At 54.6% G+C, this 17,087-nt stretch overlaps 1 protein-coding gene across 2 annotated transcripts; it reads left to right on the top strand.

Annotated features, from left to right (window-relative positions):
* Positions 1–2,784: 2,784 nt before the first annotated feature.
* Positions 2,785–6,146, top strand: Sertad1 (SERTA domain containing 1). 2 transcript variants are annotated; one of them, XM_090322292.1, is made up of 2 exons: positions 2,785–2,926; positions 5,108–6,146. In XM_090322292.1, exon 2 carries the CDS (start codon positions 5,108–5,110, stop codon positions 5,804–5,806), a length of 699 nt encoding a protein of 232 aa, XP_090178418.1. In that variant the 5' UTR covers positions 2,785–2,926; the 3' UTR covers positions 5,807–6,146. The 2 variants fall into 2 exon arrangements, with proteins under 2 accessions (XP_090178418.1, XP_090178419.1); XM_090322293.1 differs by lacking the exon at positions 2,785–2,926 and adding an exon at positions 2,979–3,262.
* The last annotated feature ends 10,941 nt before the right edge of the window (positions 6,147–17,087 follow it).

Here is a 17,087-nt window from a genome sequence, read left to right as displayed (position 1 = left end):
GTTTTTGCTGGCCTCAAACTTGGACTTTCCTGATCTCCACCTCCTGAACAACTGGAATTACAGGCATGAGCCACAATGCTCAATGCTCAATGCTATTCTCTCTGTCTTTCTTTCTCTCTGTCTGTCTCTTTCTCTCTCTCTGTGTCTCTCTCTCCTGGGGTTGGAACTCAGTGCTCTGTTTCTTGAGCCATGTCCCCAATTCAGACTTTCTGCCTTCTAAAAAGTCATCGGCCTGGTGGATGGTGGTGGCTCATGCCTGTAAATTTAACTACTCAGGAGGCTGAGATCTGAGTATCATGGTTCAAAGCCAGCTCAGGCAGGAAAGCCCATGCGACTTTTTTTTTTCTTTGCCAGTCCTGGGCTTGAGCTCAGGGCCTGAGCACTGTCCTTGGACTTTCTCAAGGCTAGAGCTCTACCACTTGAGCCTCAGCACCACTTCTGGCTTTTTTCTATGTATGTGGTACCTAGGAATCGAACCTGGGTCTTCATGCATGTTAGGTAAGCACTTTAACCACTAGGCCAAACTCCCGGCCCTCCATGCGGCTCTTATCTTCAGTGAACCACCAAAAGCCAGAAGCAGAACTGTGTCTCAAGTGGTCTAGTGCCAGCCATGAACAAAAGAAGCTCAAGGACAGTGCCAGGCACTGAGTTTGATCCCCAGAACGGAAGCAAAAAATAATAAGATAAATGGAACATGGGGATAAATACCTGTAATTCCAGCACTGAGAGGCTACAGGAAGAGGATCTTGGCTTCTAGGCCAGTCTGAATGGTACAGTGAGACAACCAATTAAAAAAGAAAAGAAGAGAGGAAAGAAAAAATGGTCAATGATATTTATAGGAGTGATAACTGAGGTAGATCTCAGTGGTTGCCTAACACCCTCAAGGCACTGGCTTCCCTTCCAATACCATGAAAAGTGAAAAGAAATGAAAAACAACAAAAAATGTTAACTTACAAACCACAAGTGAAATATTATTTCACATATTAAGATAGTGGAGAATTCCACAAAATCACCTGCAATGGTTAATGTTAAGTGCCAATTTGATTGCACTCAAAAGTGCCTAGGAAATGAATTTAAGCTCACCTCTGGGTGTGTCTGTGAAAGTATTTCCAGAGATGATTAACTCTGGGGGAAGGCTGGCCCCGAATGTGGGTGCCACCATCCCAAAGGACTTGGCTAGCTAAAGGAGAAGGAGACAAGGAGGAAGCTTCCTAGAGTAAAAAGCTAGTGCTTTCTCTTTTTCCTCCCGTCTCCCTCTTACTGCTTCCTGGCTACCAGGAGGTGAGCTGCTTTATTTCCTCATGCCCCCTCCTTCATGATGGACCAAAATCTCTGAAACTGAGTAAAATAATGCTTCCCAGGAAGTTACTTTTCTTAAGGCATTTGTGGTGGAGATAGAAGGTTTTTCTAATGTATCCCCTATTATCCAATGTATATTCAAATATTTTTCCTTGCCTTTGAATTCATGAGATCCTTCCCAGTTTGGAACCTCAGGTAGACACTTCCATGCCAGGGTAAAAGATCATTTACAGTTGCTTTTTTTCCTCTCCCAAATCAGGAACTAACTAAAAGGTTCACCTGCTACTTGGGTTGCAATAAAGAAACTACATAATATCTTTCAGAAATTCTCCCCCAATCTCCTCCCGCTGCCTGAATTCATAGCCTGAATGCTGTTCCTAAGCTTTTTTTTTTTTTTTTTTTTTTTGGCTTTACTTCCAGCTTTTGGCTATTTAATTGGAGATAAGAGTCTTACAGGCTTTTCTGGGCAGGCTGGCTTCAAACCTCCATGTTCAGATCTCAGTCTCCTGAGTAGCTAAGATTACAAGAATGAGCCATGATGCCTAGGTGACAGTCCCTTCTGATCTCACTCTGGTCTTTCTTTTTTTTTTCAGTGAGTCCTGGGCTTGAACTCTGGGCCTGGGCATTGGAATGTTGATTGTTTTTTTGGTTTTTTTTGCCAGTCTTGGGGCTTGAACTCAGGGTCTGAGCACTGTCCTTGAGCTTTCTCAAAGCTAGCACTCTCCACTTGAGCCACAGCACCACTTCTTGTTTTTTCTGCGTATGTCGTACCGAGGAATGGAAGCCAGGGCTTTGTGCATGCTAGGCGCAGCACTCTACCATTAGGCCCCACTTCCAGCCCCTACCACTTTGAGGCACGGCTCCACTTTCGGTTTTCTGGTCCTGGTTTTGCAGTGTGATCCTCAGATCTCAGCCTCCTTAGTAGCTAGGATTACAGGCATGAGCCACCACAGTCCCCCTCCCCTCTGGTCTTTAACTACAACTGAATCCAACTGTCCACCATTTGCTGAATCTGGTAGAGTGCTCTTACAGATAAGATCCTAGCCTAACTCTGAAGAGGTAAGCAAGAAGACCTCCATTTAACAGATTTTTGGCAGAGAGGGTTTAAGCCTTTCCCCAGGGTCACACACACTAGTGAGTTGAGATAGGATTTGAACCCTAAGTGATCTACAGTGTCCCCTCTTTGGGGGACTGGGTACCTAAGCCCCTGGGTTTAGCAGGAACACGGGACTGTAGTTTCAAACGCCAAAAAGCCTCTTCTCCTGCCTCAGTTCCTCTCCCGTCCCTCCCGGCCCCCCCTCCCGCCGCAAATCGCCAGCCTTTGCTCCGGGGAGCCGGCTGGGCATGCGCTTTTTAAACCAACCTGGCCTTCATTTTAATCTGTCGCATCCAGGCCCCGCCCACTACTGTCCAGAACCAATCATGGCGGAGGGGGCGTGGCCGCCACGCGAGTGGGCGGTCCCTAAGGGTAGTCGAGAGTCCGGAGTCGTGCGCCAGAGTCAGAACTGCGTCTCCCGAGCCGGTCGCCCGTTGCCGGTGGAGAGTGAGCGAGCGATGCTGCCGCCGCCACTTCCTGATTGGCTGCAGGTGGCTACGTCTTCGTTCTGATTGGCAGCGAGTGAGCTGGGTATGTAAATGAAGGGGCCTGGGGAGAGACGGGGTTACCGGCGGGCCGGCTTTCTCGGCGTGTTCGATCCCCAAGGCTTGGGTTAGATGAAGGTTGACCTAGGATCGAGGCGTCCGGGTCTTTACGTGCCACCCGCCCGGGGCCGGGCTGGGTGAATCACGCCGCAGCCCGAGAAGGGGGCGGAGGCGCCGGGCTCCCTGGCTCCGGCTGCGTGACTCACCCGCCCCCGCCGCCGCCGCCTCCACGGCCTTCCGGAAGCCAGGAGCGCGCAGAACCGCCCGTCGGGGGTCCCGACGCCTTGGCCCGGCAGGCCGAAGTCGTAGGGCGCGACCCAAGGCAGTGTTGGGGATCCCGGGGTCAGGCGGGCCGGAATCCCCTGGGATGGGGGGGCGGTGGGAGGAGGTCCGCTAGGGGGCGCTGCGGCCCGGGGGGCGGAGCCAGGGCGGGGGCTGAATTCCTGCGGTTCCCGGACTCCCGGACTGGCGGTGGCGGAGTGGGCAAGAGAGACTCAGTTCTGAGTCGTGACGGCTCGCCTGGGAAGCGTCTCGGGGACCGGACCCTGGGATCTTCCTGGTAACCCCCACCCCCGCCGGGTAGTTTGGGCCAGAGGTCCCCAAAACTTGAGGCCCGCTCACCCTCCGTCTTTAAGCTCCTGCCAATCACCGACCCCCTCGTCTGATCACCGACCCCCTATCGCCGACCTCCCGTGCCCATCTTGATTGCCTCCTCCCCCCCCACCCCCAGCCGCATTCCGCAAGCCCGGTCCAACTGTTTTTGGCTCCGATATAAGTTCTCAACCCCTTTCCATGCTCATCACCAGCATCTCAGGGCCCAGGAAGACCCCCCCCCCCATAATGGGTCCGAACCTATCCCCTCGCCATAGCCAAGGAGGAATCTTCTGGAAACTTAATCAGATCACACCCTGCTGGGACACCCTCAGGCCTGAGACTCCTGCTACTTAGAAGCCCAGGTCCCCTGCTCCTCCCATCTGTCTTCCCCTGTGCCCCACCCCCACCCGGACTCCTACAGGGTCTCCCGGACTGGGAAGGCCACACTGGATGTTTTTTCTCCAGTTCTGGTTTACCAGGCTTCTAGATATTTCTTTGCCTTTGTGACCTCTTCCCAGAATGCTTTCCTCTGGGCCTTCCAGGGCTCACACCTATTATCAGGACTCAGTTCCAATGTCACCTCCTTCTCAAAGCCTTCCCAGACCACCTTCAGGATCCTTTGGTGTCGTCTATGACGATCCGCATTTCCTATATTTTCAAGTTGAGTGTTTAATGCATACTAGACACGCCATGTCAAACAGGTGCTTTTGTAACTGAAAAGATGGGTCAGTACTCCACATCATTTGATGAGATACTCTCAAGAGTTACTTAGTAAGAGGAAGCTTTACCAAGTAACAGGCGATGTTGCTAGTGCTTTCATTAAATTAGCGTTTATAAATTGTACCAGGGGTCTCATTGTGATACAATGTATACCATCAAACTCGCCCTCCCCTCAAGTGCTTTTTGTTTATTTCACTTAACCTTCCCCCTCCCCTCCCCCCAGTCCTGGGGCTTGAACTCTGCCTGGGCACTGTCCTTGAGCTGCTTTTGCTCAAGGCTAACAGGCTACCACTTGAGCCACAGCACCACTTCCAGTTTTTTCTGTGTGTGTAGTACTGAGGAATGGAACACAGGGTTTCATACATGCTAGTCAAGCACTCCACCACTAAGCCACTTTCCCAGTCCTTCTCTTAATGTTTAAAACAATGTATAAAGCAGGAATAACTCATCCAAACCTAAGTTCCTCCATGAAGACCAGTCTGGGTCTCAAACCAGGCAGTTAGTAGCTCACACCTGTACTCCTAGCTACTCAGGAAGCTGAGATCTGAAGATTGTGGTTTGAAGACAGCCCAGACAGAAAGTTGGAGCCTCATCTTTAATCAACCAGCAAAAAGCCAGAACTGGAGACATGGCTCAAGCAGTAGAGTATCAGCTATGAGAGAAAAAGCTAGGTTACAGTGTGAGGCTTTTCAGCTCAAGTCCCAGTATAGCACAAAACAAGGGGGGAGGGGCGGAGAAGGAAGGAAGGAAACAAACCAAGGTTCAGAGGGGTTAAGTTACTTATCCAAGATTGCACTAGCAGCATTTATCCCAGCCAATGTATGAACTGAATATTTGCTTTCTTTCCCTGCAGATGATGCTGAGCAAGGGTCTAAAGCGCAAGCGGGAGGAGGAAGAGGAGGAGCAGGAGGTGGAAAAGGAGGAGAAGGAACCCCTGACAGTAGATGCCTGGTGGCTGGACTCAGGCCCCCCAACAGTGGCCTCCAACTCCCTCTTTGACCTCTCTGTGCTCAAGCTTCATCACAGCCTGCGGCAGAGCGAGCCTGACCTGAGACACTTGGTGCTGGTCGTGAACACACTGCGCCGGATCCAGGCTTCCATGGCCCCCTCAGCTGCCCTGCCCTCTGTGCCCACACCTCCCCCAACCCCCATGGAGACTGACAACTTGCTGGCCAGCTCAGATGCTGCCCTCTCAGCCTCCATGGCTGGCCTCCTGGAGGACCTTAGCCATATTGAAGGCCTGAGCCAGGCCCCTCAACCCCTTTCAGATGAGGGGCCTCCAGGCCGCACCATTGGGGGAGCCCCAGCAGGCTTGGGTGCCCTGGACCTGCTAGGCCCAGCCACAGGCTGTCTGCTAGAGGACGGACTGGAGGGCCTGTTTGAGGATATTGACACTTCCATGTATGACAGTGAACTCTGGGCACCAGCCTCCGAGGGCCACAAACCGGGCTCTGAGAATGGGCTGGGGAAAGAGGAAAGTCCGGTGTTGGACGAGGCCGAGCTGGACTACCTTATGGACGTGCTGGTGGGCACACAGGGGCTTGAGCGCTGAACCCCAGGGCTGGGATAGGTGTCTGAGTGGAGTCTAGTGATGGGACCAGCCCCTCCTAGAGACATGCAGCTGGTTTCCCTGACACAGGATGGGCTCTGATGATCTTGGAGTGAGAATCAGTCCCTGGGCAGGTTTGCATCCATCCTCTTGTCTGGGCTGGCAAGGAGTGGCGCAGGCCTCTATGGATGGTGACAGGATCTGGTGATTGATGTGTTTGGCCTGTGCCCTGCGCTCGACTGCATTTCCTGGGGAAATAACCCTGGCTTCTCCTTCCCTGACATGGGAAGAGGTCACAACTTTTTTTGTTTTTGAAATTAAAAGCATTCTTGAGAAATCTCAAGTTTGTGAGTTTCATTGTCTCTGATCTAATAAAAGCAGAAGATAGCCGGGCTCAGTGGCTCACGCCTGTCATCCTAGCTGCTACTCAGGAGGCTGAGATCTGAGGATCAAGGTTCAAAGCCAGCCAGCCTAGGCACAAAAAGTCCTGAGACTCCTATCCAATTAACCTGTAGAAAATGGGAAGTGGGGCTTGGCTCAAGGGTAGGGCTGTATAACCTTGAGCTGAAGAGCTCAGGGACAGCACCCAGGCCGAGTTCTAGCTCCAAAGCATGAGATAGAGCTTTTCTTTTTTTTTTAAATCACAGCCTTGGTACCAGTGGCTCATGCCTATAATCCTAGTTATTCAGGAGACTGATATCTGAGGATCAAAGCCAGCCCAGGCTGGCCTCCAGAAGACTGGAAGTGGGGCTGTGGCTCAAAGTGCTAGCCTTGAACAAGACAGCAGGGACTGTCCAGACCCTGAGTTCCAGCCCCACAGCGACAAAAAGCAAATATGTTTATTAAGGCCAAGATATTAAGCTTTATTGAGCTTAAACAGGGCTCCATGCCTGTTCTAAGTACTGACATGTATTGGCTCACTAAATCCTGTAAAACCCCAGCAGAAACTGAGGCTCTGGGGAACTATGTTTCAAACCATGGGTTTCACTGAAGAAGCAGAACAAGTCTGACAACTGGTGGGACTTTTTCTCCAGAACATCCAGCCCTGTTTCCTTGTCCTGCCTATATGTTCCTAAGTGTGAAGCCCCAGGACACTTAAATAATAAATCTGTCCTGCCCTGTGTATTTTGCAGAGACAGGGAAGAAAAGTTTCCAGAATGGACAAGATAGTGCCTGTAGTCTCAGCTCTCGGGGAAGCCGAGGCAAGATGATAGTTCAAATCCAGCCTGAGATACACATCCAAACCCTACTTCAAAAAGGAAACCAAACGCTTTAGGTGGCTCATGCCTAATCAGAAGGCTAAGATCTGAGGATCCTCGTCAGAAGTCAGTCCTGGCAGGAAAGCCAGTGAGACTCTGATCTCCAATCAACCACCAAAAAGCTGCGAGTGGAGCAGTGCCTCGAGTGTTCAAGCAGCGTCTTGAGCTGAAAAAGCTCAAGAACAGTGTCCAGGACTTGAGTTCAAGACCAGACCTGGCCCAAGAAGAAAAGAAATGAAAAACAGCCTGGAGAGGAGAGCCAGAAAGCTGAGGGGAGTGGATGGAACTCAAGCTCTCCACGAAAAAAAAATTAAAAAAAGGCCTGGAGTCAACGAAGAGCAATGCTGGCTTCCAATCGCCGCGGGCACGGGCAGGCAGGGCAGCTGACACCGGGGCCCCTGGCTCGGCTGGGGAGGGAGGCCCCGCGGGCGGGGGCCACCTGCCCAGGTGTCGGGCCGGGCTAGGCCCGGGCCACGGCCGCGCCGAGCCGGAGCCGGGAGTCCGCGGCCGCCCCCGCCGTCCAGCCGCATTCCTGGCCCGGCTGGGCGGGGCCGCGCTCCCGGGCCTGGCACGGGACCGGGCGGCGTCCTTCCTGGGCGGGGCGGGGAGGAGGGGGAGGGGGCAGGGGCGGGTGTCACCGGGGTCGAGGGAGGGGGAGGCCGGGCGAGGCTGGACGGCGGCCAGACGGCCGGCGGGGACGAGACCCCCGCCCCGCCCCGCCTCCCCCCCCGCCCGCCGCCGCCCCGCCTCTCCCGCCCCGCCCCGCCTCCCCCCCCCCCGCCCGCCGCCGCCCCGCCCACCCCCGTCGCCCCGCCCCTCCCCGCGGGCCGGAAGCGCTGGGCGCGGCGGCTGGTCGCGGTGGAGCTGGGAGGCGGGAAGGGGCGGCCGCAGCTCGGCCTCCCGGAGCTGTGGTCGGTGCCCATTTGTGGAAGTGGCCGAGCCTGGCCCGGGAGAGGCGGCTGGGGCCGTCCAGGTGCCCGGGCTTGAGCGGGGGTCTTCCCGGGGGCCCGGTGAACCCCAGCCCGGCGCCAACCACCCTGACCCTGGGCGTCCGCGCTGCGCTCGCCGGCGCCCCCTGGCGCCGACCCGGGGTCCTGCGGGAGGGCCGGGGCGGGCGGGGGGTCCCGAGGGAGGGCCGGGGCGGGCGGGGGTCCCGAGGGAGGGCGGGGGCGGGCGGGGGGTCCCGAGGGAGGGCCGGGGCGGGATGGGGGTCCCGAGGGAGGGCGGGGGCGGGCGGGGGTTCCCGAGGGAGGGCGGGGAGGGGGGGTCCCAAGGGAGGACGGGGGCGGGCGGGGGGTCCCGAGGGAGGGCGGGGAGGGGGGGGTCCCGAGGGAGGACGGGGGCTGGCGGGGGGTCCCGAGGGAGGGCGGGTCCCGAGGGAGGGCGGGGGCGGGCGGGGGGTCCCGAGGGAGGGCGGGGAGGGGGGGTCCCGAGGGAGGGCCGGGGCGGGATGGGGGTCCCGAGGGAGGGCCGGGGCGGGATGGGGGTCCCGAGGGAGGACCGGGGCGGGCGGGGGTCCCGAGGGAAGGTGGGGGCTGGGGGGAGGGGGTGGGATCCTAGGAGAGGGCTGGGAAGGGAGGGGTCCTTCAGCGGGGCTGGGGTCGGGGGCGTCCTGGGAGAGACCTTCCTCTCGGTACACAGGGGGCGGCTTCTGCTGCGTGCATCCTGCAGTTCAGCTGGTCTGCAGGGAGACAGGGTCCCGTGGAGGTGACGAGCCTGCAGTCCCCCTTCTCAGAAAGAGGAGAGGGCTGACTTTACCTGAAAAGTAACTAAAAAGGAGCCGGGCACCCGTGGCCATCACCTGTCATCCTGGCTACTCCGGAGGCTGAGATCTGATGACGGCCACTCAGGGCAGGAAAGTCCCTGAAACTTATCTCCAATAAACCAGCAGAAAACAACAAGTGACGCTGTGGTTTAAAGTGGTAGCCTGCTAGCCTTGGGCAAAAGAGCTCAGGTTCAGTGCTCAGGCCCTGAGTTCAAGTTTCCTCTCTCTGTCTCTGTCTGTCTGTCTCTCTCTCTCTCTCTCTCTCACACACACACAAACTAAAAAGAGTAAGAAGCCAGGTGCGGTGGGCCTATAATCCTAGCTACTCAGGAGGCTGAGATCTGAGGATCAAGGTTCAAAGCCAGCCCAGGCACAAAAGGACCTGAGACTGATCTCCAGTTAACTTCTAGAAAAGGGGAAGTGAGGCTTGGCCTTAAGGTAGGGTGGTGGCCTTGAGCTGAACAGCTGAGGGTCAGCACCCAGGCTGAGTTCAAGCCCTGTGACCCCCCCCCCACACACACAAAAGAATAGGAGTGTGTATGTGGCTCCAGCAGTTAAAGCACTAGGGAAGCCTGAGGCTCTTGAGTTCAAACCCCAGTTAATGCAAAAGTATTACTGTAAGAAGAGGTCTGTCAATCTGGCTACTCCGGAGACTGAGATCTGAGCACCATGGTTCGAAGCTAGCCCTAGCAAACCACTCAAAACCAGAAATGGCTCTGTAGCTCGAAGTGGTAGAGTGCTGCCTTGAGCAGAAGAGCTCAGGGACAGTGTCCAGACCCAGAGTTCAAGACCCCACAACCAGAAAGAAAAAGGGAAAAAAAAAAAAAAAAGACAAACCTTTTTCCTAGCCAGGCCCAGGTGCAGTGGCTCACTCCTGTAATCCTAGCCACTCAGGAGGTTGAGCTCTGAGGATCAAGGTGCAAAGCCAGCCCAGGCACTAAAGAACCTGAGACTTTCTTTTTTTGTGTGTTTGTGGGTCATGGGGCTTGAACTCTGGGCTTGGGTGCTGTCCCTGAGCTCTTCAGCTCAAGGCTACTGCCCTACACTTTGAGCCAAGCCCTGCTTCCCATTTTCTAGAGGTTAATTGGAGATAAGTCTCAGGTCCTTTTATGCCGGACTGGCTTTGAACCTTGATCCTCAGATCTCAGCCTCCTGAGTAGCTAGGATTTCAGGCAGGAGCCACTACGATGGGCAGAACTTGAGACTCTTATGTCCAATTAATCACTAGGAAATAGGAAGTGGCCTTGTGGCTCAAGGGTAGGGCCTTGAGCTGAAGAGCTCAGGGGCGGCCTCATGACCCACAGGTACACAGGGCATCAATCTCTGCTGAGTGAGGGAGGGATACAAAAATGAGGGAGGGAAAGTGGGAGACAGCTCTGCAGGTGTCAGGAGACGGGTGTTCGTGGCTGGCTGTGTGTGAGTGAACACTCCAGAGCACAGCTGGCCTGAGGTGGGGGGGCTGGGGTGGGTGGGTCCACTCTGGAATATACAAAGGCGCTGTGAGGAGCAGTAGCAGTGCCAGGGCTGGCGGCTCTGCCAGGAATGATGTGGGCTCTGGAATCTGCTGGCTGAAGTGCTCTGGCCCCCAGGGACTGACCCAGCCTGTGGGAGTCTAGCATGGGAAGAGGGAGGGGGGGGTCTCAGGCCTGAACCCTCATTAACTCAGGGATACAAGGAGGATGGGACCAGAGTGGTGCTTTTGTGTTAAGGACATGCTCCTTCAGGTATCTGACCTCCCTCTCCTATAAAACTGTAACCATAAACATAGACATGAGGACTGGGATGAAAAAGTACTTGCTTAGCAAGCATAACATCCTAGGTTTGATCCCCAAGTCCCCCCAAATAACTGACATTTAAAAAAAATAGTTTAATACCAAAACAGCTGGGCATTGGTGGGTTATACCTGTCATCCTGACTAATCCAGAGGCTGAGATCTGAGGATTGTAGTTCAAAGCCAGCCTGGACAGGAAAGGCCATGAGATTCTTACCTCCTATAGGCTAATCAGAGACAACATGAAGAAAGTGAGAGTGTGTGCTGTGGGGCTTACGTGGTAGAGTGCCAGCCTTGAGCACAAAGAGGCTCAGGGAAAGTGGCCAGGCTCTGAGTTCAAGCCCCAGAACTGGCAAAAGAATACACAAAAAAGAAAAAAAAAGAGCCAGCTAGGCTTGTGTGTGTGTGTGTGTAAATCATAAAGCCTAGCTTTGGTGCTCTGGTGCTGTGTGATTGTGGTAAGGTACCTAACATCTCTGGGTCACCCCGTCTTCAGCTGTGAATCCAAACAGGAATTGGATCCACTTTCCAGGGCTATTGTTATGGGGGAGAGGGGGGGAGAGGGAGAACACCATGTACAAAGGCTGAGAGGTGCTGGGCTTCAATGTTTTATGTTTTCAGGGGTCTCTAAGCCACTGGGTTTGGGGGGATGAGGGGGAATACGGGAGCAGTCAGAGTTGGGGGCAGCACAGGAGACATAGGAAGTCATTAGGGATCCATCACCTGACTGTCAGATGGTTGGAGCCTAAGAATGAACTCCAGCCGGGCTTTGGCGGCTCACCCCTGTCATCCTAGCTACTCAGGAGACTGAGATTTGAGGACTGCGGTTTGAAGCAGGCCAGGCAGGAAAGTCCATGAGACTCTTACCTCCAGTGAACCACCAAAAAAGCTGTGGCTCAAGTGGTAGAGGGCTAGCCTTGAGCATAAGAAACTCAAGGACGGCATCAAGCCAGAGTTCAAGTCCCAGAACCAGCACCAAAATGATGATGATGATGATGATGATGATGATGATGATGATGATGATGCTATGGAGGGGGAGGCATCTACTGGTAAAACAAGGAGTGAGAGCAGGCAGAAAGCATGGGTACAGGGGCTGGGCCACGCTGGGCAGGACAGAATGAGCCCGCTGCCTGGCTGGGTCAGGAGAGGGTGGTCCCTGGGGGAGTGGTTTCCGCCTTCCTCCTGCTTCCCCAACCCGGCAGGATGTCCTGTGTTTACTGAAGTGACCTGGGCCGGAACCGGACACCAGTGCCACCCCCCCACCCACCCCCAGCCTGCAAAACTCAACTTCCTCTAGCCACACCCCTTCAGATGGAGGAAAGCAAGACAGACAGGGAGACAGAAAAACAGACGAGCTGCATGTGGTGGCACACACCTGTAAGCCCAGCGCTAGGGAGACGGAGGCAGGCAGATGAAAAGTTCAAGACCAGCCTGGGCGACAAGAGTGAAACCGATGCAGAGACAACTGTAGCCCTTGCTGTTCTGGAGCTGGAGATGAGTGGATCACAGCTCCAGGCCAGCCAGGGCCCAAAGGTGCTTGAGACCCTACCTTCTCAACCAATAAAAACCGGGGCACAGCGGTGGTGCCTGGCATCCTGCTCCACAGAAAGTGGACTAGGATCATAGTCCAGGCCAATCTGGGCAAAGAAAAAGGTGAGACCCTATCTCAGAACTAGAGGGAAAAAGGCTGGCTGGGAGTGTGGCTTATGAAGACAACAAGGGTGTAAGCCCAACTTCAAAGTCTAGCAACAAATTTAAAAATAAATCCATAAAAAATTGGGTGCTAGTGGCTGGCACCTGCCATCCTAGCTACTCAGGAGCTGAGATGGTTCAAAGCCAGCCTCGGTAGGAAAAAGTCCACGCGACTCTTATCCCAATTAATCACAAAAAAATAAATAAATAAAAAGACCAGAAGTGGAGCTGTGGCTCAAGTGGTATCCTTGAGCGAAAAACACTCAGGCCCTGAGTTCAAGCCCTAAGACAACTGAAAACAAACGAACAAACAAAGCCAGGTGCTGGTGGCTCACATCTGTCGTTCTAGCTACTCAGGAGGCTGAGATCTGAGGATCACAGCTCCAGTCAGTCGATCCCCAGCGTGGTGTCCCCAGCATTCAGCCTCTGGGAGGTTTGTTGAATGAATAAATAAATAAGAGAATGCTTTTTTTTTTTTTTGAGTCAAGGTAGGGGAGAGAGAGAGAGGGAGCGTGAGAGGGAGGAGAGAGAGAAACAGGCAGGGAGATGGGGGGGGGTCTCTCCCCAAGCAGCCCCCACCACAGGGACCCAGTTCCTTCCATGATCCCCAAGGCTGGCGCTGCTGCTGGCCGGGTTCCGGCCCCGCCCAGGCCTGGAAGGCATTTCCTAGAGCTCAGCACATTCCTGGCTTCCCTGGTGGCTGAGAGTGGGCTGGGGGACATTCTGGAAGAGAGAGAGGATGGAGGCCCCCCAGCATTCTGGGCTCTTGCCATCCTGTGCCTGCTCCCCCCTCCCCTCGCACCACACCCTCAGAACAGGTCTGCCTGGGGGGTTGGGGACAGGTCCACAGGGGCCCTGTGGCTGCCCCAAGCCCCATGGCATTGCCTGGCTGCACAATGGGGCAGAAGCTGCTGACATATGCATTGGGGGTAAGTCCCCCAGCCTCGTCCCGGCCCTGCCCCAGGCCCTGGCTCAGAGAGCCACAAGCAGCCAAGGCAGCAGTCCAGTGGGCACCTGGGGCATGTGGGGGTACTTGTGTTCTCTGTGCCGCCCCCCCGGGTCTGGTGAGTCAGGGCAGGCTGGGGGCCTGGGGCAGTGGAGGCGGGGAAGCCTGGTGGCCTTGGTTTGGGAGTTGGCAGGTTTGGGTTTCTAATGGTTGGCTGCTGGGTCAGGATGACTCACTCACCCACTCTGAACCTTCTTCTCTGTGAAGAGCATAGCCCAGTCCTTGGGGTTGGAGCCCAGGTCCACCATCTCCTGGTCATAGAACTACAAAATGAGCACCTTGAGGCACAGGCTGAACTTGGGATGCCCAGTAGTACTGAGTATGTAGAAGGGGACCCCCTTAAACAGTGGGGTCCAAAAGCCCCTTCAAAATAGCCAGCCCTCTAATGTGTGCAACAAACAGTACAAGGAACCTGGGGCCTCTTACCTGCCAGTCAGATTAACACTCTCATTCCAAGGCCATGCTGGGTGTGTGTGTGTGTGTGTGTGTGTGTGTGTGTGTGTGTGTGTGTGTGTGTGTGTGTGTGTGTGTGTGTGTGTGTGTGTATTATGAGCCACAGCTCCTCTTCCAGCTTTGTCTGCTAATTAACTGGAGATGAGCATCTCTAGGCTTTGTCTTCCCAGGCTGGCTTTGAACTGTGATCCTCAGACCTCAGCCTCCTGACTTGCTAGGATTACAGGCGTGAGCCACAAGCTCCCAGCTTCATTTTGTATTTCAGAAAGGATGTTGTGATACACACACCTTGGCTGGCCTTGAACTTATAACCATCCTGCTCTCACCACTCAGAAGGCTGAGATTACAGGTGTGTGCTATTTCTAGCCTTTTTAAAATACTCAATTGGCCTTCAAAACCACCCCAGGGGGGGGCACCCCTACTCTCACTTCAGAGAGGAAGAAATCAAAGCCCAGACACACTTGGTTTCACCCCAGCCAGATGGAGCTGGATCTGAACTAAAAGTATCAAGGAACAGGGAAGAAGAGCAGTTGACCTTGAGGACTCAGGCGATGATAGGGGGAGGGGGTTGCTTAGTCTCTGAGGATGATGGTTGAGTGCAAACCCCTTTGGCATCAGACTAGGTAGAGGTCACAGCTCAGGCTAAGAAGGGGCAGCATCTCCAGCCCTATCTCCTTCCCCTCCTCCCCTCTCCCTTCCCCCTCTCCCCCCCCCCACCATGCATGCCACTGGAAGAAGGGATGTTTGCTTCTCTACCACCCACCCTCTGCTGACATCACCCCTAGGCAGCCAATGGCTGGGGGTCTCCCTCTCCCATCCCTCCCCATCCCTTTTCCCCTCCAAGCCTAGGGCTGGGACTGGCCAGACAGGCTGGGAGCTCTGGAGGTCCTGACAGCGCCTGGAGGTTCAAGGGTAAGACATCAACTGGCTGGTCCTCTCCTGGCCCAAGCTGAGAAACCTTGGGAACAAAACCCGGGAGACCTGGGAGGCTTGGGAGGGGCTGGGGCTAGGGTGGGAGAGTGACAGAAGAGTTCAAGGCAGGCAAAGTGGCTCATACCTGTCATCCTAGCTATGCAAGAGGCTGAGATCTGAGGATCATGGTTCAAAGCCAGCCTGGGCAGGAAAGTTAGAGATTCTTATCGCCAAGGAACCGCCAAAAAAAAAAAAAAAAAACCAAACAGAATTGGAGCAGCGGTTCAAAGTGGTAGAGTTCTAGCCATGAGCACAGCATCCAGGCCTGGAGTCCAAGCTCCAGGACTGCTCCAAAAATAGCAACAAACAAAAATGAGAGGCACAAACTTGAAAGTCACACCTTGGGTTCAAATTCCAACTTCCTCCTCCTTCTGACTTTGTAGACTCAGGCAGGATAGTTCAACCTCTGTGCCACTAAAATGGGTTGGGTAGAGGCCAGGTCACTGAACTGGTTCCCCAGGGGGGCTGTGGAACTGCTGCTGAGCCTGTGCCTGGGGATTGGTTAAGGGGTGGTGACCACTGAGCAAGCCCAGGCTAGACAGGAGACCCCAGGAGACAGAAGCACTGCCAGATGCTGCAGGAAGCTAGTTTATACCTGTCCCCCCATCTTCCTGCACAGCAGGACTATTCTACACACCTGCCACCCTTCTAGGCCATTTGATCGGTTCCATGTTACAGGTGGGGAAACTGAGGCCCCAGAGGGGAAGGTCCTTTACTATCTTCCTACCTGGGAGGGGATGGAGCAGGGAAAAACTGAAGGCAGTGCAGCTATTGCCTTAGCACCCCGCCCCTGGCCCCTCATGGCTTGAGCTAATAATGTGCAGGGACCTGCTGAAGTCAGGTGGCCCCTGATGACCAGTGGAGCTGAGCTTGGTGATGGTCCAAAAGCATGCCAGAGGGGCTTCTGGAAGGTTCCTAGAAGCCCTGGCTCCACAGAGGGGCCTGAGCCCAAGGGACAACTCCCCCGTACCAGCTGCAATGAAAGCCTTGAGCAAGCCGGGCCTGGTGGTCCACACCTGTAATCCTAGCTGCTCAGGAGGCTGAGATCTGAGGATCAAGGTTCAAAGCCACCTGCGCACTAAAAAGTCCGTGAGACTCTTAGCTCTAATTAACCACCAGAAAACTGGAAGTGGCCCTGTGGCTCAAGGGGTAGGGCTACTGCCTTGAGCTGAAGAGCTCAGGGACAGCGCCCAGGCCCAGAGTTCAAGTCCCACGACCGACAAAAAAAAACCCAAACAAACAAAAATGAAAGCCTTGAGCACCCCTGAGGTGGACTTTCAGACCGTGGACCCGCGTGCTTAGGGGCTCAAGACAGCCAGGTACCAGTGGCTCACACATGTCATTCTAGCTACACAGGAGGCAGAGATCTGAGGATTGTGTTTTGAGGCCAGCCTGGGCAGGAAAGTCCATGAGACTCTTATTTCCAATTAACCAGCAAAAAAAAAGCCAGGGGCTAGGAGTTTGGCCTAGTGGTGGAGTGTTTGCCTAGCATGCATGAAGACCTGGGTTCGGTTTCTTGGTACCAGTCTTGAGCAAAAGTGCCCAAGGACAGTGCCCAGGCCCTGAGTTCAAGCCCCAGGCCTGGCAAAAAAAAAAAAAAAAAAAAAAGCCAACAGATCAAAACAACATTTGGCATCTAGAAGATTCTACCTGACTTCATTCACATGGAAACCCCATGAGATCTCTCATCCAGTGTGAGTTGGGACTCCTGGAGGAGCCTTGCCCCTCCCCCTGCCTAGTGGTATAGGTAGGGCTGGGAACAAGGAGTACCTGGGGTGGGGTGGGTTTCCTTCCGGAAGCTTCCCTCACCCCACCCCAGGACCTGTCACTCAGGAAGGGCACAGTTAGGCTAAATATAACCTGGATTGGCAGCTGTCCCAGGCAGGGATGAGGAAGGAGGGGTATTCTCTTGCCCCTGGTGCCAGGCTCTGGGTGTGACTCTGTCTGAGCTTGGAGCTGGGAGCCTGGGATCCAGGGGAGGTGACATCTCCCAATATAGGAAACTTCTGCTAAGCCCCACACCCCCCCCTCTCTCCCCACCCCAAGTTAGAGTGCCACCTGTCCTGTGGTTCCTGGTAGCTTTTCCTACCTGGGATCAATCCCTGTCTCTCAATTATTTTATTTTATTTTTGTCAGGTTCTGGGGCACTGGGCTCAGGGTCTTGTGCTTTGGTGCTCAAGGCTAGCACTTAATAAATGGAGCCAAAGCACCATTTCTGCCTTTTTGCTGGTTTCTTGGAGAGCAGAGTTTCGTGGTCTTTCCTGCCTGGGCTGGCTTTTAGGCATGATCCTCAGATCTCAGCCTCCTGAGTAGCTAGGATGACACGTGTGAGCCACCAGCACCCAGTTCTTATAATCCAACTTTTG

Source organism: Megascapheus bottae, chromosome 31 (assembly GCF_031878675.1).
Source record: "Megascapheus bottae isolate mThoBot1 chromosome 31, mThoBot2.hap1, whole genome shotgun sequence".
NCBI classification, from domain to species: domain Eukaryota; kingdom Metazoa; phylum Chordata; class Mammalia; order Rodentia; family Geomyidae; genus Megascapheus; species Megascapheus bottae.
This window is presented reverse-complemented; position numbering and strand designations above follow the sequence as displayed.